Source organism: Myotis lucifugus, unplaced genomic scaffold (assembly GCF_000147115.1).
Source record: "Myotis lucifugus unplaced genomic scaffold, Myoluc2.0 scaffold_176, whole genome shotgun sequence".
Classification (NCBI taxonomy): Eukaryota; Metazoa; Chordata; class Mammalia; order Chiroptera; family Vespertilionidae; genus Myotis; species Myotis lucifugus.
The window spans coordinates 1,592,964-1,616,819 of record NW_005871224.1 but is presented as its reverse complement, the minus strand read 5'-3'; the positions used below and the strand labels follow the sequence as shown (position 1 = coordinate 1,616,819).

At 44.7% G+C, this 23,856-nt stretch overlaps 1 protein-coding gene across 13 annotated transcripts in view; it reads right to left on the bottom strand.

The window, feature by feature from the left end:
- The window catches only part of CLEC16A (C-type lectin domain containing 16A), a 222,268-nt gene that overhangs the window by 182,360 nt on the left and 16,052 nt on the right, over positions 1-23,856 (bottom strand). For 7 of the 13 annotated variants that reach the window (XM_023760228.1, XM_023760226.1, XM_023760229.1 and 4 more), the window contains exons 3-10: positions 21,937-22,070; positions 15,434-15,582; positions 12,248-12,353; positions 12,062-12,067; positions 10,173-10,296; positions 6,867-7,041; positions 5,299-5,352; positions 1,830-1,943 (exon numbers count right to left, since the gene is read on the bottom strand). In XM_023760228.1, coding sequence (XP_023615996.1) covers positions 1,830-1,943; positions 5,299-5,352; positions 6,867-7,041; positions 10,173-10,296; positions 12,062-12,067; positions 12,248-12,353; positions 15,434-15,582; positions 21,937-22,070 — 862 coding nt within the window. Of the gene's footprint in view, positions 1-1,829; positions 1,944-5,298; positions 5,353-6,866; positions 7,042-10,172; positions 10,297-10,667; positions 11,048-12,061; positions 12,068-12,247; positions 12,354-13,186; positions 13,262-15,433; positions 15,583-21,936; positions 22,071-23,856 lie in introns of those variants that run through there. The other 6 variants (XM_023760227.1, XM_006096343.3, XM_023760234.1 and 3 more) reach the window with 5 other exon arrangements.

Below are 23,856 nucleotides of genomic sequence, written 5' to 3'. Positions count from 1 at the left end.
AAGGTAACCTGCTGGCTGGCAGGGTCCTCAGCAGCCCTACTGATTCTGTCGCCATTACTTGCATTCATTCTGCAAAAGTGAGCTTAGGAAAGCTGCAAAGAAACATCTCTGGCTTCATAAACACCAAGTCAGCTCCACATTTTCTAGACCATGTGTTCTCATGACAAGGACCATTAGGGGAGTGTTTTCTGCTCCACACTGTCACCCCCACCATCTCTAGTTAAATTCTCTCACCAAGCACTACACTTCCTCTTTAGAGCACTTATACGACTCAAGATAGTACAGTTATTTGTATATTTGATCAACATTTGTCTCTCCTACTGTACTGTAAAGCTCCAATGTGACAGAGGCTATTTAGGATTTTGTATATCCCCAGAAGTAGCATGATGCCAGGTCCAAAGAAAAGACTTAAGAAACACTTGTGGAGTGAATCAAAGAGAGGACGGGCCACACAGGGGCCATGAAAAGGCTCCATTCAATACAGCTGAACTAATGCCACCACCAATAAGGATAGAAAGTTTCTGGGAACCTTTTAAGAGGCTCAAATGCTCCCTTAAAGAAAAATGGCCTGGCTTAGCAGTCCTACACCAGAAAAAACAGAAGGACAGGGGACTCTTGTAATGAATGGTACACCATACAGCTCTGGCCTTTCATGCAACAGGATCCCCCTCCACCCACTCCTTCAGATATGGCAACAGAGCTGACTGCCCGAGGGCAAGGCCAGCCTTTTACCTGTGTGCCTACACTCTAGGCTCATCTCAGACATGTCTGCTCAGTCCACACTGCAGCAGATATAATGACAAACAAGATGCCTGCCACAAGCTGCTTAAAGCTGGTAAGATCTTTGCTAAGAGGGAACTAGCAGCAAGGGCCTTCCAGATTTTGGGTTTGGTAAGGACACAGGTACAACAGCAGAAACATGGGCACACTGGGGGAAAAGCAACCTGGACCAGTACTAAGGTAGCCTGGAGCTCAGTACATATGAGCAGGAGGGGAGAAGTGAAGGCAGGCAAGATACACAGGAGCTAAGCTGGGAAAGCCTCAGAAGTCATTATACTGGTCATCCGGTGTTTTCCTTTGACAGAGCACAAAATGCACAAACATGCACAAACCACATATGTCCTGTTTAGGCCAAAGTTGAGTGATAATTTAAATCCTGGGAGATTTTGTATCAAAATGCAGATTGCCAGCTTCTCTGGAAACATGAGAAAACCTAGCAATATTGCATCCATATTCCCGCAGAATGACTGCAGTCTGGGGTGGAATAGCAGCTGCTCACAAAGGAGGCATACCCTCTCCAATTAGCCACAGTCCCCAACGCTCCCTACTGCCCTCAGATGGGGCCTATCTCTTCACAGATGTCCCATGACCAGCCTCTATAGCTATTTGTGTCTTAGGCAAGGTATTCTCTCATTTTGTCCCCATAACAGTGTCCCATAGATATACAACCTGAGGCCCAAAGCAGTATAATTCCATGTTCAATAACATACAATCACGCATGTAACATTATATTTAAAATTGTTTTTCTTGAAATATTAATGTTTATTGCATGTAACATTATATTTAAAATCATTTTTCTTGAAAAAATAAAGTAAAATTAATAATAATAACATACAATCACTGAATCTATTCCTGGTATAGACCCCCATATTTTCCTGGGTACTCATCTCAAGACTCTGATTAGGTTCCCTGAATCCCAGAGTAGTTTAGACGTCACTGTTGCTGTAAGCAGAAAGTTGGTTTCCGGTTTTAGAGAAACACACAAGTTAACAAAATGAGCCATGGCTTCTTATCAAGGTCTAGAAACAGTCGTAACGCTAATGACTTACACAACTTCTCTGAACATCCTGTTCAGTCTTAGCGTACATCTCAGACAGATCACCATTCAGAATGACTTCAGCTAACGAGTTCACCAGGGGTGCATGATGTATAATTAGGAAGACCTGGTGAGAGAGAAGAAATGGGATTTGTATTGAAGTGTGCAGTCTTTCAACATCTTCCTTTCTTGATCTGCAGTGACACTGGGCTACACAAGCCCCGCATTAAGCAGCAATCTCTGTGATACAAAATCCAAAGAATGGGTGACATTCAAGAGAAATGAGTTACATGTTTCTCCTTTAGGGTTGCCCCTCCCCCCCTTCATTCAGACTGTTGCCTATTTGGCTGGCTGCTCTTCAGCGGAAGGAAATGCATTAAAAGCAAGACTGTCCCTCATGGCTGGGTGAGGCCAAATCCCGCTGAAGTAAAGCACAGTGGGAAAGGAGCAGCCAAACCAGCACACTCTTTCCTCTCCACAGGCATTTCAGTGTCAAATTCGATTATGAAAAGATTAGAAGGCACCGGCCCAATACTTTAGTTATACGGGAAGAAGGGGCTGGTGAGTCTTGTTCCAATCAAGGACTTGGCAAAGGATCAGCTACACAGAGATCCACCACTGGAATGAGCGCTGGCCCCTGCGGTGGGCTTCGGCACACCAGAATTTCATGGCAGTATGGGTAGGTGTGGAAACTGTGGGGAAGAAAAGCCACACGAGCCAGAGATAGACTGAATTGTGCCAGGATGCAAAATCAGAAGGCACTGGGCCATCTGGGATGGCCCCACCACCCCACCCTGTTGCCCAATATTCAGAGGAACAGCTTTAGGAATCACAGTATTCAAAACTGCCTCACAAAGCTCGTTCAGACACACCTGCTACTTTGCTTTAAAATGGAAAGGCAAACCGGTGCAGCACAGCGTAGGGTTATCTACTATTTGTATATGAAAAGGGTGTGTGCGAGCACATTTGTATTTGTTTTTTTATATATACATGGAACAAGGTTTCAAACCTCGGCACTATTGTCAGGCCATAATCCTATATTGTGGGGGCTGTCCGGCGCATTGTAGGTTATCTGGCGGCATTTCTGGTCTCTACCCACTAGGTGCCAGTAGCACTCCCCACCCCAGTTATGACAACCGAAAACATCTCCAGACATTGCCAAACATCCCCTGTGGGGAGAAAGGTTTTGCAATCACTCCCAATTGAGAACCCTTGGTAGAGAACATTTCTAGAAGGACAGAGGAAACCCCTGTAACTAACCTGAAACACCACCTGCCTCTGGGCAGTGGAACTGGGTGCCTGGGGGGTCAGGGTTCAGAGGGAGACCCCACCCTACATGTCACTTTGTATTGTTTGAATAGGGTGAATATATTGTTAAATAAAATAAATACAATTCAAATTAAAGGTACAGGCAAAATAGCCAAATGTAGTACCTACCTACTTACTTAAACACACACACACACACACACACACACACTCACACAAAACATGTTTACTATCATAGAGAATACATAGTATGATCACATGAATTCACCCATGTCCAGGGCTCTGGAAGGCATTCAACTACTAGCAATTATGATGATGAGGTAGGTTAATTTTCTCACCTTCTCATGGCCAAATTATTGCCACACTTAACTACACAACAAATCCCAATCACTGAGTTCATTCATTCCACAAATACCTACTGTGCACCTTATGTGAACGTGACCTTAATGATCATTTAGTTATTCTTTTAGTCAATCCACATTCAGTGAGTGCCTACTAAGGGCCCACTGGACAAAAGTCAACTGATTCCCACCTATGGACCCACTCAGGCTCATTCCTTCCTGAGCTCTGGATGAAGAAAAACAAGTAAGGGGAGAGCCAGTCACTGCATGGTGTGTGGAAGTGTTTGCAGGCCAGACTTGAAAAGCTGGGCCAGCCTACCTGCACCACACTCTCCTCACCAGTGGCAGTTTAGTTTCAGCAGGACAGAATCCTGTCATACTAAATTAATGTTGTTAATGTGAATTTTCTTGGTTTTGTGGCTGTGCTTGTAAAATAACTGGCAAGGATGATCTGATGTAAGGCTTAAGAACACGGGGTTTATACCTGCTTTGAGGTTTTCACACACTTAGGCAACATTATAATAAAGCTAAATGAAAATGCAGGGGAGGAAGGGCTCTGTCACTGAAGCTGAGGTACACCAGATTACAAGCTGTGCTTTCTGTGTGTTACTGAAACAAGTAATTAGGTGTCTGACTGCTGGTCCTTCACTAACAAGCAGGAGGAAAGGGGTTCTCAGAGTAAAGGGGGGGGGGTCTGACCCCTCACTCCTTGGAGGAGACCCTGCCCTGCAAGGCTCCCACAGCTGAAGCGTCCTGCGGGTGTGTTCCGTGAGATTCCTGTGGCTGAGCATCTGGCCTGCTTGGGTCCTGCCAGACTCCCAGAATCCCAAGCGGAGATGCTGGCGGATTTGTAATGAGGTGGTGGAAAAAGCTTCCAGGAGAGGCTGGGGTTTGCACTGAGCTGTTTCACAGAGGGGCATTCAGAAGGAGCGAGCAGCAGTGCAGAGCTCCAAGCAAACAGAGCCCCCAGAACAAGACGCTAGGAGTGAACAGTGAGCAGGCCACTGCAGATCCTGATCAGCTGAGTCGCTGGGAGGAGGCTCGGTCTGCGTCTCTCGCCTCAGGCCAATGGGAGACAGCCCCACCTCAAACTCAAAATGGCCCAGGGACCAAGTTAGAAGGACATTCTCTCAGCAAAGCAAATAAATGCCTGTGCCATTTGCAGAAGTGAGAACAGAGCTCTGGTCAAACGTTTGACTACTTGACAGTCTAATGAGATGGCCTGAAAGTCTGGACTGCTTGTAATAAAAATATTTTTAAAGTTATGTAACTGGGTCGCCATGGAGTTTTTCCCTTCTTGTAAATATTACATAATTACGAGAAGGAAACACACTTAAGGGGGGGAGGCAGACAACTTGGCTTAAGACGCAAATCTGGGAACTGAGGCTGCTACAAGATACCTTCCAGAAGGTAATCTGGGAACTAGAACCATGACAAAAGCCTTTAAAAACAGCCTCATTAGTGGAAGTCTATTAAACCAGGGTCGCTGTGTGTATGCACACAATAGTCCTGCAGTTTGGGGCTTATTTCAAAATGCCATGAATAAGACCCAGACAGTCCACATTTCCAGGGTATTTAGAACACTCCTTGGTTGTTTTGGAAACCTCAATCCTCATGGTAAAACTCAACTACCTAAGTGCCAGGTTAGATTTATTTTTCATTTCTTGTTTAATTTCCATCCACTACCATGCAGAAGATACTGGCACCTCTACTCGGTGTGTAGAAAACAGAACCCCCATTTATTTTCTTATCTTATTTCAAGATGGGGGACACTGAGAGAGAAGATAGGACAATGTGACGGGAAATTTCTGAGGGGCAGCAGCATTCCAAGGTCCCCTTCATGTGGTGGGGAAATGGGCACATGATCAAACATACCTGCGACAGAAGATAGAGCGACACCGGCAGGCTGATTTTGGGCCGTTCTCCTCCCTTGAACGTTGAGGGGAAAGAAAGAGGGAGAAGCCCAGGTCACACAAGTGAATAGCACAAAATACATGCAGCCAAAAGCCATCTGTCTGGAGAAGAGGCACCCTGTCCCCTAATTTCCTCCCGGACCTTGAGTTATTCTGGCCTGGCGCTAGCTAGTCAAAAGTCCACTCTGCAAAAGAAATTCACCACCAAATCCCATTCAATACCATTTGCAAGGCTATGATTTTTCCACCTGAGAAATCTTTCATCATTAGTCACGGATTAGAGTTTGGAGCCAAAAGAAGAATTGGCTCCTTAAATTACCAAGAATGTTAATTTTTCCCAGCTGGGACATGGAGAGCCCAAGTCCCGGCCTGCCAGGAAAACCCCCCCTCCTCCCCAGGGGCCTATTCTCAGGAAGAGCTTTTAAAATGGGGCAGGGAGACTGCGGTACTATAGCCTCTGAAAAGCCTCTCCTTTGCACTGAGCCTCACCGAGCTCCAGCTCACACCAACCCTGAGAGATCTTCAGGACCCTGGTTTTGCTCAGGGAGGTTAACTGCCGTGCCCAAGGTCAAGAGTAAGAAAAGGGAAGAGATAGAATTTAAACCCAGGTCTGAAAAAGCCACTTCCCATGCTTTCTGTCTGCCCCCCAGAGCTCCCTCTGCTAGACTTGGTTAGGGTTGCAATTTTCTTCCGTTTACTTATTTTTAGTAAGAATCTCCATCTTCTACCTCCAGAAAGAAAGCTACACCCCTGTGAGACACATCTGGCTCTGTCCCACCTCCTGCTGAGGCCTCTGCCCCTTAACTCTGGGAGGGACTGGGCAGAAGGCCTCCACTCCCCGAAGCAGCATTTCTCATGGGGGAAGCAGAGAACTACCAGCTCAGAATTTCCTGGGGGCGGGAGGGGGCAGGTTAAATATGGAGATTTCTGGCCCATCCCAGACCCAATGGACCAGCATCCCTGAAAAGGGGAGGACACCTGAGGATGTGCACTTTTAAGAAAAGCAGGCATTCTCCCCACGAGGAACTCTGAGCCTGTTAACTGGGGACAGTCATTGCCCTGGAAGCTTTTCAAGTGCATTCCATCCCTTCATGTCCATTTTGTGCAAGTTTTGTGGCTGGATGGATCTTTTCCAAATCAATTAACCCTGGCAACTACCAGAAAAACTTACCAAGAATGAGAACACCTCAAAAGAAAGATGCAGAGAAGCCAAAAACCTAAATTCATAGAGGTTTCCTGTTTCATTCTGATGTCAGTATTCTTTTCTCATTCACTTTTACAGTTTTTACAATCTACCCCCTTCACACACACACTCCTGGCCCGCTCCTTTCTCCTTCGCCCTCCCCTCTCCCCCTACTTCCAGGAAATAAGAGGAAAGGAAAAGAAAACCAGTGTGCTTTGAAAGGAATCGCTCGCAGGCTCAAAGCTGTGGCCCCTTGCAAAGCTCAGCCCTATTCAAGGTGACTGTCCTTCCCTCCTTCTGAAGACCTTCAGCCCGCAAGAGCAATGGGGCCAGGCCCCCAGACCCACCTTGTCCTGGTTCTCCAGTGAGTACACGTAGAGGGGCAGGAAGAGTCTGTTGAGCAGGTGGTCCGTGAGCACGTCATTGAGGAACTCACAGTTGATGATCAGGATGTCATTAAGATAGTGCAGGTGGTCCAGGTGCTCAGCCACCAGGTCACTCAGTTTTCCTCGATTCCGGTGCCTGCCAATAAAAATGACCACCTCAGTCTGGAATCCAAAGCTCAGAGCCCTTGGACCTAGACCAATGGCCTGAGACTTAGGTCACTGGTGCACTCATTCATACAGCAAATATCTGAATTAGTTTCAAGAAACATCTATCCTGCCCTACCAGTGGGGGACCAAAAGGGAAAAGGACCTAGGCCACTCTAATGTATTGATTTTAGGGGACTCCTGGGGTACCCCACCCTCTGGGGGCCCCAGTATAACTCACCCCCACCCCCAGCCACCACCACAACCACAAAAAAAGATGGATAAACAAAGCAAAGAAACAGCTAAGCTCTTGGCAAGCCATTTCACAAGAGGAGCCACTAGCCAATGTGGCAAGATCCCCTTGCTCCCAAGATAAGCAGTATTAATGGAGCAATAAATCCTTGCTAATTAAAATGCTCTAGAGGAGTTCTGAGGAGAAAAGCAGGCCTCAGCAGCTACGCGGGACCCACTGGCCCTGACCTTATGTGGGACAGAGCGCAAAGACATGACATCCTACCTCAGGCCCCAGCGGGTCTCTATCTCCTTGTAGTGAGCCAATAGCATGCTGGTTGGCCCCATGGGTGAGTCAGTGTCAACCTCACAAAGGATGCAGAGCCCCTAAAATAGCTGGTGGGCTCATTTTCCCCACCCCCAAAGTGGTATCTCTTACAAAAAGTAATCTAGATAGGGTAAGACATTTTGTTTGTATTATGGGTATTACTCAAGTAATAGATGGACATTTTAGAAGACAGAAAATTGAAGAAGAAAATAAAATAAAATAAAATAAAATAAAATAAAATAAAATAAAGCAAAGTCTCCTCTAGCTCCACCACTAACAGAAGATATTTTTGGACTTGTGTCCCTACATTCCGTTTTTCCACATTTCTATCTCCCCACAGTCTCACCTAAGATGCAGGTGTTATATATCTATCCATCCAGTCATCTCTACTTTAAAATCGGGATCAATTTTGCTTCTTTTATATATCTTTGGATAATCATCCTTTATTATACTTGAATACGATATGTAGTAAGTATTTATGGCAAATACATGTTGTAAAGCCTAATCGTGTAATGCAGTGGTTCTCAACCTGTGGGTCGCGACCCCATTGGCGGTCGAACGACCCTTTCACAGGGGTCGCCTAAGACCATCCTGCATATCAGACATTTACATTACGATTCATAACAATAGCAACATTACAGTTATGAAGTAGCAACGAAAATAATTTTATGGTTGGGTCACAACATGAGGAACTGTATTTAAAGGGCCAGAAGGTTGAGAACCACTGGTGTAATGAGTACCTATGGACCACAACCCACCTGAGACCTAGAACATTCATACACCTTTCACAAGCTTTACCCCACTTAAGATACTGTGGAAATTTTTCTCCCACAGGATATCTAATGCACTTTACTTTTTAAACCTTTACTTTAAAAAACTCTTATCATAGCAATATATGCAGATGAGTTTAAAAATCAAATAGTACTGATAAGCTGATAAGAAAAAAAAAATAGCAGCTCCTGGACCAACCTCCCCCACCCCTGCCCACTCTCCACAGGAGGTGGTTTTTAACTTTTAGTTGTTTCTGTGGTAAAATCGGCGAGAACCTCTATTTTGTGACTGAGCCGCATTATGTTATGTATTATGTTATGACAGAACCCTCTGTGCTCCTTCCACTCCTTCCCCCCAATAGTCATTAACAACTGATGTTGACATTATCATAGCCATTCACTGCAGAGACAAACAGAGGACTAGGGGTTCATGTCCTTTCTTGTATAACCTGTTCTTCTCTCTGGAGTTAACTGCCTCCTTATGTTTCATATCTACACCTGCTCAAATCCATATGAAATTGCTCCATCAGATTTGCCATCTACCTTTCCTTGCTTTTTTTTTAAATTTTAATTTAAATTCTTTATTGTTTAAAGTATTACATATGTCACCTTTTCCCCCCATTGACCTCTCCCAGGCCGCTCCCACCCCTTCTTGCTTCTTTGTCAACATGAGATCTAATATGCTCTCTCTCTAGTCCCCTCCCCCTAGGGAACCTCCTTCCAGAGTCCCTTTATCATCCTGAGCCCTTCTGGGTGTGACTATCACAAGTCTGTGCAAAGCTGTCACTCTGGGACAGTGGTTCTCAACTGACGGCAATCTTAAAGGAGACATTTGGCAATGTCTGGAGGCATGTTTCATTGTCACAACTGCAAAAGGAGTGCTACTGGCATCTAGTGGGTAAAGGTCACGGATGCTGCTGAACAGTTTACAATGCACAGGACAGCCCCACAACAGAAAATTAGTTAGTTCAAGAGACCAAGAGTGCCGGTTGGAGAAATCTTTCTCTGGAAATTTCTATTCATTACTCTAGGGCCCAAATTACCATCTTCATCTTTTTAAAAAGACAAAAACAAAAGTAAACCCCACAGATATATTGAGATATAATTCACATACTGTAAAATTTGCCCATTTAAATCACAAAATTTAATGGGTATAGTGTATTTGTAGAGTTATCTAAGCGTCATCACAATCAATTTTAGAACTTTTTTATCCCTTCCCCTCAAAAAAGACCTATACTTAGAGCCAGTTACTTCCCATTTCCCCCATAACCGCCCCCCCTCCAGTCCTACAGAACACTAATCTACTCTCTGTCTCTATGGATTTGCCTATTCTGGACATTTCATATAAATGCAATCATATAATACGTGGTCCTTTGTGTCTGGCTTCTTTCACTGAGCACAATGCATTTCAGGTTCATCCATGGTGCAGCACGTATGAGCGCTTCATTCCTTTTTATGGCCGAATACTATTCCATTGTATGCAAATATATTTTGTTTACTCATTCACCAGCTGACAGATCACTTTCGTCTTTTTACCAGCCGCCTATCACCCCATCTACAGGTGTACTGAATTTACTAACCCTCATTCTCTCTGGAAGGTATCTGAGTTGTCTCCAGTTTCCCACTATTATAAAAAGTAGATAGGTGGGTGGAACCTTTCAGAGTATGTAAGTCCATATCATGCCTACACATAAGCGAGTAAGTTTTGTTCTAATGTTTATTTTTCCTCGATAAAAAGGAAATTCTCCCCTAATCACTCTGTCTACCTAACAAGTACCCCACGAGGTCACTTACTCCTCATCAGTCTGCACACAGTTATCAAGTTCGATCACGTGGCTCCCGATGAACCAGACCAAATTGGAGAAGTAAGGGACAGCAGTTTTATCTCTGATATAATGTAGCATGGCCTGGTTATCCACTGGGAAAATTCACAAAAGAAGAGAAAAAAAGAGTCAAGCTACCAAAAATAACTTGGGGGAGATTTAAAAAAAAAGAAACCATAATAAAAAAAGTCAGCTACTATTATCTGAATCTTTTCTGTTTTCCCTGAAAATACTTGAAAATGGTTATTTTATTCATAAAACTATACTTATCAAGGCAGTTCTTATGCTATTTTTATGATTAATAAAATTAATTAATTGAGTTCAACTTTAATAGTGCATTAGAAAGCCTACTTATCAGTGGTGTGTTTAGCTAGACTACAATGAAAGCTACATTCTTAAGCAAGTTTCCTGTGTATACATGTAATGATAAGTTAAGAAAGCGAAAAATCAGAGGTTAATAACTTACATGACACTGGAATAAGGAACACGGGACTCGTCATTGAAGGAAAGGCAAAAAACAGACAACGGTTAACAGGGTTAGGAACTGGGATGGTGAGACAGCTGCTCAGAGGGAGAGAGCTAGGGCAGGAGGCATCTAAACTAAAAGACACAGGTTAGAAGAGAACAAGAGAAAACAGGTAACAGGAGGCAGCAGAATTGCAGCCTGGAGCAGGTCGCAAACTCAGAAGCCAGGCTGGCAGACGACTCAGTGAGTGAAGCCAGCAGGCCTGGCCAGTGAACTGGGGAGCATAATTGCAAAGGGGGCAACTGCTCCTCAGCACAGGTTCACCACCATCCTGCAGGACTGTGAGCCCAGAATAGCCAAATCTGCATTTTTAAGTCCAAAATCCAGATTATTACCCAAGATCTTCTAATTTTTAAATACTGGCAACTATAGTCCTGGCTGGTGTGCTCAATGGTTAGAGTGTCGGCCTACACACCGAAGGGTCACAGGTTCAATATGCACTGAAGGGTCACAGGGCATGTATCTGGGTTGCAGGTTTGATCCCCGGCCCCAGTCAAGGCCCATACAGGAGGCAACCAATCGATGTGTCTCTCTCACATTCAATGTTTCTCTCTCTCCCGCCCCTCCCCTCCCACCCCTCCTTTTAACTGTGTCTGAAAATCAATGGAAAAAATATCCTCGGGTGAGGATTAAAAAAAAATACTGACAACGATATAATTTTTCAAAAAATATCTAAGCCAATTAAAAATTGTCTGAGGACTGGATTCATCTAACCAGGCCCTCAGATTTCAACCTCTGGATAGGCCCCACTGAGCTCTTAGAAAGGCTCTTCAGTTTAACACAATCCCAGAGCTAGGCTGGAGTGAGTCCCTGAGGAGCTCTTGCCCCTCCCAATTAGGGGTCATCTCAAGTAACAACATGTGAATTTGTGAAGGCCAAAGCCCTTTGGTCCCTGAGAAACAGTCCCAGCTTCAGTGTGGTGATTACAGGGAAACTAACCAGAAGGTATTACCCTGAGGGTCAATTCCAGGTGGGGGAGGGAGAGGGGATTTGTGTGCAGCCAGCCTTGGTGCTGGTGTGGGCAGGGAGCTGTGGTAGCCTTTCTCCAGGAGGCAATGATTTGGGTATTAAGTTCATCTTGAAAGAAAGGAGGGCTTTGCAACAGGCTGAGAATACAATATTGCCCCCTGCTGTTCATGATGTGAAATGCTTTTATACATGATTTAAAGATAACATACCCCCTGGAAGATATTTTATAGGCCAAAACAGAAAAATTTAAATCTAACATTTAAAAGATAACTCTGCTTTATCTAATTATCACATGACCACGCCAAGTCCCACATGTGCCTCTCTTAGAACACTACTACTTCTGTGTTAGCACTAAGATAACTTACATGACACTGGAATAAGGGACAAAACTGAGTATGCAGGGAAAAGACAGTGGTACAAAATTCCTGTAAGGGGCCAGCTAAATGTCCAATGCCTACAAGCCCTTTGTGAGACAAGCACCCACAGCTACAGTAAATGAGCTCCTGAGAGGGAGCACTAGCTGCAAGGCAGAAATCTTAAGGAAAACTTACCTTTGTAGACGTTCAACGTGATGGTTCTTACAGCAATTCTAACCATGCTTTCAGGGTGATTGAAAAATTTGATGGCTTCTGTGTACAGGGCAAAGTCATTAGTGTGCTAAAACAAAAGAAGTACCAAAAAGGAGTTACAAACCCATAAGACAGGCCTGCCCCCACCCCAGCTTTCTGAATCCTATCACAGACATCAGTCAAAGACCCCCCAAAAATATTACCAACATGGACGTTAAGCCGGTGGTTCACTCCCAATGGGGAATGTCGGAAGGAATGGAGAAGGGAGATCATGGAATAGAAAACAGTCCAGACCCAGGCTAATGATCTGTCCTACCACTTCTTAGCTGTGTGATGTAATATTTCTAAGCCTCTATTTCTTCATCTAGAAAATGGGGATAATAATTCCCACTTCATAACTGCCAGGAATAAATGAGGTTACTTCCAACACAATGCTAACTCCAGCACCTGATACCTAATAAGTACTCAGTAGTAATGCTGGTTATTATTAGATGCTGCTAAAAAAAAAAAAAAGCAAATGTCAAGTTTTACTACATCCAGAATCTCTCTTGCCTATTATATATTCCTCCATTTGGAAATACTAAAAGTGTATACAATATCATGGTGGAGGAGGGTCTTAGGAATAGTCTGTCATTAAAAAGGGATCATCAGAACAGACAAACAGTTCAGAACCACAAAACTCCCCTGAAGAGGGCCTAGAAGAGAAAGCTGGCGTACTCGGCTGCCGTCTCCTGGCCAGTTTTCCCACAGGCTCCAGAGCCGAGGAGCACTCATGGCAGTAAGGGAGTGGGGACGAGGCCACCTCCAGCCACCACCACTGTCTATTAAGAAAACACGACTTTGAGCACCCGAAGTCAAGTGTGCACTTAACAATTTGGTAGCAACTGTACTGGCCCACATGAAAGAGGAAACCAAGCCCACCTCAACAGTGAGGCTCCCACCACTCCTCTGGTGACCAGCAGGATCTTCTTCCAGAAGCATCACTCTGGCCCCAGAATCCCAGCGTCCTGCCCTCTTAGCTGGATGCACAGAAGCCCAGGTGCACCTGAGTGGAGGGATAGTGTTTCTCTCTCTGATCTGAACTTAGCAGGTGGGTTTTCTTCCACCTGGAAGAGCCCCTCAGAAAATGCTAATGTCATCTAAGTGGTCTCTAAACATGTTTATTGAGCACCTACTATGTGGCAAGGCCACACAATGTTGATTTTTCAAATTGCCACAGTTTTTTGTGATTGGCAGCTAGTATTCTTCCCTTTGCAGCCAGCTCTTCCCCACTACCAATCCAGACAAACAAAACCAAGGTTCAGGCCACTGTTGCTGCATCATATGGAAATAGCTAGATGGACTCTGCTCAAACTCAAAGGATATGTTTGGGACTATGATCTGATTTTAGATTCGAGGCTTCACAGCATATGTAACCACCGATCAGAAGACACCTGCCATGCAAACAGCAAGTGGTTGTGTGATAGCTGGCCTCCAAGATGGCCCAATGATCCTCACCTCCTGTATCCACACACTTCTGTCGTCCTCTCCTACACTGAATCAGGCTCTCTTTGTGGCCTAAAGAATAAGGCAAAAGTGATGGTGTGTGGCCTCTGAGGCTGGGTCATAAAATGTATTCCAGCTTGCCTTGGTCTCTTGGATCATTCATTCTAGGGGAAGCCAGCACCAACTGGCCAGCCATATGAGCAAGCCACCTGGGAAACAGAAATTCCAACCCTAATCCAGCCTTCAGATGATGCCGCGTCACGAGATATCAAGCCAGAAATGCTCTGCCAGGCCACTCCCAAATTCTAGACATACTGTGTGATAAATGTGACACAATTCTGACCAGAGAGACATGAGAGGAAGTCTGCTGGGAGGCTTCTGGGAAAGAAGGTTTTTGGAAGTTAAAGAAACCAAAAAGGAAAGTGATCTCATCAGGCTTTTCAGCAGTGGCATGTGAGCATGTGAGGTTTGGAGCTGCTGCAGCCGTACTGAGATCATGAGGGCCATGCCTGACGAAAGATGCCAACTGTATGGTCAGCAGAGCAGGAAGATGGAAAAGCCTGGTCCTTGATGAAGGGGTTAGCCCAGGGGTGGGCAAACTTTTTGACTCGAGGGCCACAATGGGTTCTTAAACTGGACCGGAGGGCAGGAACAAAAGCATGGATGGAGTGTTTGTGTGAACTAATATAAATTCAAAGTAAGCATCATTACATAAAAGGGTACGGTCTTTTTTTTTTTTTTAGTTTTATTCATTTCAAACGGGCCGGATCCGGCCCGAGGGCCGTAGTTTGCCCACGGCTGGGTTAGCCACAGGATGGACCAGCCTCAGGACAGCTGGCATCTGTAACTTTTGGTATAAGATAAACTGGCTTTATTGTTCAAGCTACTTTTAATTGTGGGAACAATAGCAATTTATTTATTTAAATGTGTAGTAATTCTCCCAAGGATTACTAGGGATGTTAACTTCTAAAGGATAGCAATAACACACGGCTGGTGTGGCTCAGTGGTTGAGCATCAACCTATGAACCAGGAGATGATGATTAGATTCCCAGTCAGGGTACATGACCGGGTTGCGGGCTCGATTCCCAAGTAGGGAGCGTACAGGAGGCAGCTGGTCGGTGATTCTCTCTCATATTGATGTTTCTCTCTCGCTCTCTCTCTGAAATCAATAAAAAAAATCTATATACCTTTAAAAGAATAGCTATGACTTTAGGGAGCCAGGTACATATTAGGTGCTTTGTGGGCATCATCTCATTTAATTCAATCCCTGTAAAAACCCTACAAGGGATATATTACCATCCCCATCTCTTAGAGGAAGAAACTGAGGCTTAGAGCACTGGGACTTCTCTAAGGTCACACAGCAGGGAAGTGGTGAAAGTGGGTCTGACTGGACTTCCTGTTTTCCCCCCAGGGTAACACGACCCCCAAATAAACTTCCACGCACTTCTCCCTGCCAGGTATACCGCTCTCAGTTTGCAATAATTGAATTTTATATAAGAAATGGAAAGGTAACTTATTAAATTAAAAAAAGTAAGCATGCCAAGGCCAAGCAGTGTTGCTATGAAAATCAGAAAGAACAAGCACATAAGTGCTTTGTAAACAGACAGGAGGCCACCCGGACAGAAGGTGCTGCTCTGACCAGCTGGCTTTGCATCCAAATGCACCTCCCCGGCAGTCACTTACCTCATTGTAAAAAAAATGGACAGTGTGGTTGTTGAGTTTTAATGAAAGTGTTTTCAGGAACGATATATAATATGCCATAATCTCTTCATCGGAAAAGTCAAACTTATGTACAATGATAGAATTTACATAATTATTAGAGAGCAAATAATCTAGAGGGAGAAAAACAAAACAAAAGAACAGGTTAATTCGTGCTGGAGGATAGACAAGTAGAGAAAGGTAACAAGCAGATGACCATATGAATATACACAAACCAGTCAACCTTCTGGGTGGGTGGGGTTAAACAAGCTAACAGGGAGCAGCTTAACCTTTAGCCACAAAGAAATCAGCCACTATGCATAGTCACCAGAAAGTTCAAAAGCAATGCCAGAGAAAAGCCCGGGGTACCCCACCCTCCCACACCAAGCAGAAAAGAACCCTTGAACATTTTCTTCATTGCTGGCACAACTCAACACCGAGCTGGGAGTGGGACAAATGAGTTGGTGCGTGGGCATTTCACAATCAACCCACGGATGAGGGTAAAAAGCACTGTATTATATAAAAAGTTTCCCCATTTTGCCACCAAAAGTCACCCCATCATTCCTGAATGCCACAAAGGGCCTCACACACATGGTTTTTTTCTCCCTATATAGTTTTTATAGCTTTTCATAACCTCCACTACATGCCTAGCACTAGGCTGAATGCTTTACACTATAACTGTCACAACGATACTGCAGAGTAGGCCTCATTCTTCCCATTTTGCAGATGAGTAAAAAAAAAAAAAAGCTCAGAGAGGTTGATTAATTTGCCCCAAGAAACAGAAATGGAACTGGAAGCAAGGTCCCATGTCAAAGCCTGTGTTAATATCATCACTAATGGGGGTCAACAATGATGAGGGCCTGGAGGCACCGGGGCCAACGGAAGAACGGCTACTCCCTCGAAGCTCCCTGTCCCTGGCCCCTTCAGAAATGCAGGTTCAGCATGGTGAGAGCTTCCCATGATGCAAAGGAAGCTGGGTAACACAGATTTTAATGCTGCATCTCCTGAATTTGCAATGTTGGCCACTAGACTGGCTAGTTTTTAAAGCTGTGCTGGCCTGAAAACATAAGTCTGTAGACCAGCTGTGGCCTATGGGCCCCTAGTTCATGACCTTGGCATTGGGCCCTCCTCTAAGTCCTCACCAGCCACCCTTCAAAGCAGGCTCTGCTGTATCCTGTCTGTCCTCTGGACTGCCAGCTTGTGAGCTCTGCACCACCCCAGCTGCTTCCCCACAAATGGTTAAAGGCAGAGCACCATCAACACCTGCACCTACAGGCAGACACACAAGACAGGAGAGTGGAGTGATTCAGAGTGTGGTCCTCGGAGCAGCAGCACGGCATCACCTGGAGCTAGTCAGACATGCTGGATCCTGGGCCCATTCCTGACCCCACTCACATCTCTGGGGGTAGGCCCGGGACTCCGCGTTAAGAAACCCCACAGGGCTTCCCACCATCTCGTGTGTGAGACACTGGGTTAAACATGGACTTGGGTCCGCACTGCCTCTGCCACATCCTAGCTGGGTGACCTTGAGCAAACCACTTACCCTCACCACTCCCCAGTCTTCTTGTTTGAAAGCTAAAATAACAATGCCTTCCTCACGGGGCTGTTCTGAGAATTAAAGATAATACACAGAAATCACTAAGAACAGTGAGAGACACAAAGTAAGCACTCAATAATGTTAGCTGCCATTACTTATTATTTCATTTGGAGATTCATAGTCTCTACCACCATATTCCCAGGACTGAACAGTTGCTCTTGGGTGAATCGAAAATAAACCATTAAGTTATTTGGTGCCAAAGAGATACATAACTTAGGCCAAAGAATTACTGAAATGACTATTTGGAATCACCAAACACAATATAAAGGGCCAGCCAGGAGCCCAGGGCCATGAGAGGCTATGGCAGAGGCTATGGCAGGGGCTATGGCAGGGGCCACAGCTGGGTCCTCCTCAGAAGCCAGCTCTCCAGAAAAGCCACTGCACTCAATACACAATGGGTATTCTGGCTCACAGACAGGCCATGAAGTCTGTAATCTTAGAATGGTTTTCAAAATTTCTTGATCAGAACAATAACTGAGGTAGATATTGGCATCTGCTCCAAGAGAGGAGGCAGTGTCTGGGATGAGGGCCCAAGAATCTGTGTTTAAAAATGAGGTACACATTCCACAAATCTTGACTGTACGGCTTGATATATGTGGAAATGCACATATATAGGAATGTTAAGTACATGTACCTGTGAACTGATACATATATACACTTCACAAATCTTAGGTGTCTGTCTAGCTTGATGAATTTTTGCAAATATAGACACCATAAGCACCACCCAGACCAGACATAGCATATGTCCAGCTCCCCAGAAGGCTCCCCATGACCTTGTCCAGTCATTACCCCCTCTCTAAAGACAACCCCTAGTCTGACTTCCATCATTAACTGGCTTTGCCTGTTCTTGAACTTCATAGATATGGAATCACAATATGCACGCTTCTTGTCTGGCATCTTTCATCATATCTGAGAATTATCCATGTTGCTGCACCTAGTGGTAAGAGTTCATTCTTTTTTTTCCTTTTGCAAAGTATTCCATGCTTTGAACAGTTTGCAATCTACCTGCCTAGAAGCTTGACAAGCAGTCCAGGTGATACTAATGGCCAGAGTGCTTCTTTTTCATTCTGTCATTCTGGCTATAGATGGGGACAAATGAGCTGGCAGGAGAAGGGACAGTTGAGATGTCATGGTGAGCTTCGTTGTGACTGGTTAGTGGCTTCCGGGCCACCAGAGGTGCAGACACCAATGCTGGTAGCTTCAGCCTTGCAACGTGAGCCTCTGGGCTGCATTCTCAAGGTGGAAAAGCCACATGCTCCAATCATTACAGCAGGGACTTTTCCAGGGCCTCCACAAAATGACTCTGTGGGTGGTGGGGACCACCCTGGGGGCAGCGGAAGGGCCTCTATTATTCGGCTGGAATTTTTCTCCTACCCCCTCACTGTGGGGCTGACTTTCTGTGGTATCCTTTCATAATAAACCCAGGAGTCTATAAGTAATCTCAGTCTCTCAGCCTTCTGTCACTTAGGTCACCAAAATCAGCAGCCAACAGGTGCCCTTGTGATATGGCTGCTTGTAATAGTGAAAATCCGGAAAACACCTAAATGCCCATGGTCAAGTTAAATAAGTTATGGCCCAGCAAATGCAGCTCTTGAACTAAACTATGTAAGGTTGCATGAACAGGCAATCAGAAGGTCTAAGATAACTGGTAGGTTAGGGAAAAGTAAAACAAACAGCAAAATGGTATCTGACTGAACTGTAGGGTGAGATTCTACAGAACTATTGCTTTCTATATTTTGTAATGTTTGATTTTTTAAAATATATATGTTTTTATTGATTTCAGAGAGAGGAAGGGAGAGGGAGAGAGATAGAAACATCAATGATGAGAGAGAATCATCAATTGGCTGGCTGCTTCCTGCATGCCCCCCACTGGGGATCAAGCCTACAACTCAGGCATGTGACCTGACCAGGAATTGAACCGTGACCCTCAACCACTGAGCCACACTGGCTAGGCTGTAATAGTTGATTTTTTTTTTTTTTGGTTGTTGCTTTATAATAATGACATTTTCTTTCCATAATTAGAAAATAAAAATAAAAGCAAAAGTCATCTATCTTCTTACCCACATAAATCCAAGTTCTATACAAAGTAAGTGACTTCTCCATTTTGGCAGGCTTATAAGTACTCTGGTGAATTTCCCCTAAAGCTAGTGGCATCTGCCTGGGTTTCTTATAGCAGGGCACCCTTTTTAGACACAGTACATGAAAAGTTATCTAATCCAGGAACCCCAGAATTTTAATTGTCCCAACTCCTATCTTTAATGAGTAGCCCGGGCTTAGAAAGGGTCACCACAGAACAGACATTTGGAGGGAATGCTAGATTTCATAATAAAACCAACCCTTCCAGACACTTCCATCTATCTGCCAGACCCAGTACTATGCTCTGAAAACACACTATCAAACTTAATCCTCAAGCCACTCCCTTTCCCAAGTACTAGGAACAGCGGTTCTCAACCTTCCTAATGCCTCGACCCTTTAATACAGTTCCTCATGTTGTGGTGACCCCCAACCATAAAATTATTTTCGTTGCTACTTCATAACTGTAATTTTGCTACTGTTATGAATAGTAATGTAAATATCTGACATGCAGGATGAATTTTCAGGGGTCGCGACCCACAGGTTCAGTAACTAGGATAATTTCCACTGCAGCTTGGAGAGTTCACTCCCCGGAGCACACTGGGGGAATTTATGGCAGAACCAGCCTGGGGCCTAGTTGGGTCTGAGCCCAGGGCCTGCACCACCGAGCTGGGTCTTGCCCTCTCGGAACTCTCAGAAACCACACAATTCATGTCCAGTTTAACAAAAGTTGAGAACCTGTGGGTCTCGACCCCTTTGGCAGTCGAACAACTCTTTCACGGGGGTCGCCTAAGACCATCCTGCATATCAGATATTTACACTACGATTCATAACAGTAGCAACATTACAGTTATGAAGTAGCAACGAAAATAATTTTATGGTTGGGTCACACCATGAGGAACTGTATTTAAAGGGCCAGAAGGTTGAGAACCACTGACTTAGGGAGAGACAACTCACATTCATCTTGAAGCAGTAGCACCATCTAGTGGTCGCTTCTGAGAGTCACCATTCAATTGCTCTTCCATACCTCTTCCTCCTTCCCCAAAGGAATGCCAATGACACCATCACTACCTCCTTCTACCCAACAAAAACTATTTTCTTTCTTTCTTTTTTTTTTTTTAATATATTTTATTGATTTTTTACAGAGAGGAAAGGAGAGGGATAGAGAGTTAGAAACGTCGATGGGAGAGAAACATCGATCAGCTGCCTCCTGCACACCTCCCACTGGGTATGTGCCCGCAACCAAGGTACATGCCCTTGACTGGAATCAAACCTGGGACCTTTCAGTCTGCGGGCCAATGCACTATCCACTGAGCCAAACCGGTTAGGGCAATTTTCAAACCTATATTGGGGACCTAGAACCTGCCTCTGATGTAGACATTCAGTCACTTGTCTTCTTTTCCTTAGTTACTATGGGTAGGGCCTAGGGCTTGGTGTGGTCACCTTGGAATAATACAGGTAGTAGTCAAGCATGGAGGACTAGGAGCTAACAGGGTTTCTCACCCTCAGCACTGCTGACATTTTGGACTATAAAGTTCTTTTGCTGTGGGGTTGTCCTGTGCTTTGTAAGATGTTTAGTCGAACCCCTGGTCTCCACCCATGAGATTCCAGTAGCAGCACACAGTCCCCAACCTCCACCATCTTTACAACGAAGAGTGTCTCTGGACATTGACAAATGTCTGCTGGGAGCACAATCACCCCCAACTAAGAACCATGGAGCTAACTCACCTGGACTGAACCTCTTCTCAATTTTGGCCTTGCTAGAGCTGTCACCTGGGCCAGTGACTCAAACTCTCTGAGCATTAAATGAGGGCAGCGACAGCATCTGCCTCTCAGGGGAGGTTGTTTAGATGAAGACCAGGGGCTTAGTGAGGGCAGGGAAAAAGCTCTGAGTCACACAGGTGTCAGTCGGGGAGGTGCCAAAGCCCACGCCCTGCATGCTTTGGCTGAGTTCTTCCTCCCCGGCTGCTTCCAATGCTTATTCTATTGGCTGATAGACTCCAACTCATTAGTAATAAATTATAAACAAGAAATGCCAATGCCCCAGAATCACTCAGCAACAGACGCTCTCTTAGCCATTCAAAGCACCACCAAGCAGGGATAAACATGATGTTATGGACTGAAATGTGTCCTCAAAATCCCTATGTTGAAGCCTTAACCCCCAATGTGACTGTTTTGGAGATAGGGCCTTAAGGAGGTGATTAAGGCTAAATGAGGTCATAGGAGAGGGCCCTAATCCAATAAGACTGGTATCCTTATAAGAAAAGAGACAGCCCTGGCCAGTGTTGTACAGTGGTTAGAGTGTCAGCCCACACACTGAAGGATTGAAGGTTCGATTCCTGGTCAAGGGTCCGTACCTGGGTTGCAGGTTCAATTCCTGGCCCAGTTGGGTGTGTGTGAAACATTGATGTCTCTCTCTCTCTCTCCATTTCCCTACCACTCTTTCTAAAAAAATCAATGGAAAAAATCCTCAAGTGAGGATTAACAAAAAAGGAAAGAAAAGGAAGAGACACCAGAACTTGCAGTGTGTGCACAAAGAAAGATCATATGAGGACACAATGAAAAGACAGCGATCTGCAAACCAGGAAGAGAGACCTCACCAGAAACCAACATTGAAGGCACATCTTGGATTTCCAGCCTCCAGAAAATAAATTTCTGTTGTCTAAGCCACCCAGTCTGGGATACTTTGTCACAGCAGCCCAAGTACACTAAGATATATGGCAAACACAGACATTTGAAAAACAACACAAAAACCATGCCAAATTACACGCGGCCAACTCTCAGCAGTGCAGAGGCAGGTGTCAAGGATTGTCCTTACAAAGTGAGGTCTCGTGACTGATATTCTCAAAGAGGATGTTCAAGGTCTGCAACAGCTGAACGCACACATAGCGGCCTGATTTCTGCCGCAGGATGTTCAAGAAGAAAACAAACATATTCTTCTCCAGGAAGAAGCTGGGGAGAGAATGGGACAGCGTCAGTGGTCTGTTTCCACAGATGGAAATCCAAGTCATCCTCTGATTCCATGCTTAGCACATGTGTACCCCCCAGTCCCCAAAGGCATTTGCAGAGCAGCCAGACCATGCCACCTGCACAGCCTCAGCTTCCATGCTATCCATCCAGCTCCCACGATGCTGGACAGGAAAATGCAACCTTCCCAGCTCTCTTCTCAGAAGGCAAGAACAGTGCTGATTCCGGAAGCAGTGAACTACTACATTTCTGACAGAATGAGAAAGATCTTCACCTACTAAATGATTACACAGTAATCTGTGTTTAAAACTTGGTAAGCAAAATATTTGGTAAGCAAATATTTTATATCCTTCCTTCTTCTTACTAAGCCTCTTTCCTTTGCTCTCCATGTCTTTGAGTGTTAAACAACAATGGGATATAAAGGGTTTTGGTTTCCAAACTGTCAAGTTTGTAGTTTCCATGTCTGGGGGGAAAGAACGGAAAGGAAACAGAAGACGCTACCATGGTGGTAGGACCCTAGCCAGTCCCCAAGTCCACATTTGCCTTTCTTGTTCTGGAGAGGACTTGCTCTGCACGCAGCCTGGGCACTGACATTTAGGAGTACACATTGGTTTTTTTAGTCTTGAAAAGGAGACAGAACCCCCTAATGCTTTTCTTTAAAGAAACAAAGTGATGTTTCTAGTTATGTGTTCTCTGAGTTCAAGCTAAGAGCAAATAACCTCTCATTTTGGGGTACTCCAAATAAATCGCTGCAGTAACATGTGTCTGCTGGTTGACTTAGTTTTAGTAATTCTCTCCCCTCCACTGTCAGTTCCACAGTAGCAGGACTGTGGGCCGCATAACTTCTGTTTGAATCCATGAAAGGGTAAATGAATGAATAAATTACCTTAAAAAAAGACCCCTAAAATCTTTTCCAACTCTGATTCTGGGAGCCATTCACATGGACCCCCAGAATATTCCTAACATCTGACCTATTTTGTTTACCTGTCTACCAAGGATCACACAACAAGCTTACTGCAGCGTAATGATAACCAACATGGGAACTTATTAAAATGCCTGTACCTAGATTTTGCCCAGAGATGTATCCCCTAGGTCCAGCATGAAGTCCAAGGGCCTGGATTTTTAAAAAAACCCTGGAGAAGTACAGAGGGGGCTCCTTGAAAAATGACTAATTCTAGGGCTGGGGCAGAAAAAAACAAAAAATGAACCTGGAGCATCTTAAAGTACCAGAAAGTAAGGAAATGCTCAAAAACAAAAGAATGGGGGGGGGGGGTGTCAAAGGACACAGGAACCAACCTGAAGGAGCTTCCAAAGCTGGAGCCAATTCAGCAACAAAACAAATAACACTGTATTGGATTATAATCCAAAGTATAAAATAAATATCCATGCATTCATATTGATATAAATAAATGACTGAATACATAAATGGGAAGAAACAAATCTTCCATGCAGAACTTTAAATAGTGTATGCAGATACTTCCCCCTTGCAGAAGATGGAGCTTAATTCCCATGCGCCCAGGTGGGATAGGTACTCCTCAAAACTGCCAAGGTCATGAAAAACAAGGAAGACTAAGAAACTGTCACAGGCCAGAGGAGAGTGGGGAAATGTAACAACTGAATGCACTGTGGGAGCCCGGACTGGGAGTCTGGATTGGGGTTCTAGAGCAAAAAGAGGATATTAATGGAAAATGTGGCAAAATCGAAATCAAGTTTGGAGTTTATTTAATAGTTAGGTACCAATGTCAACTGCTCAGATTTGACAAATGCACTT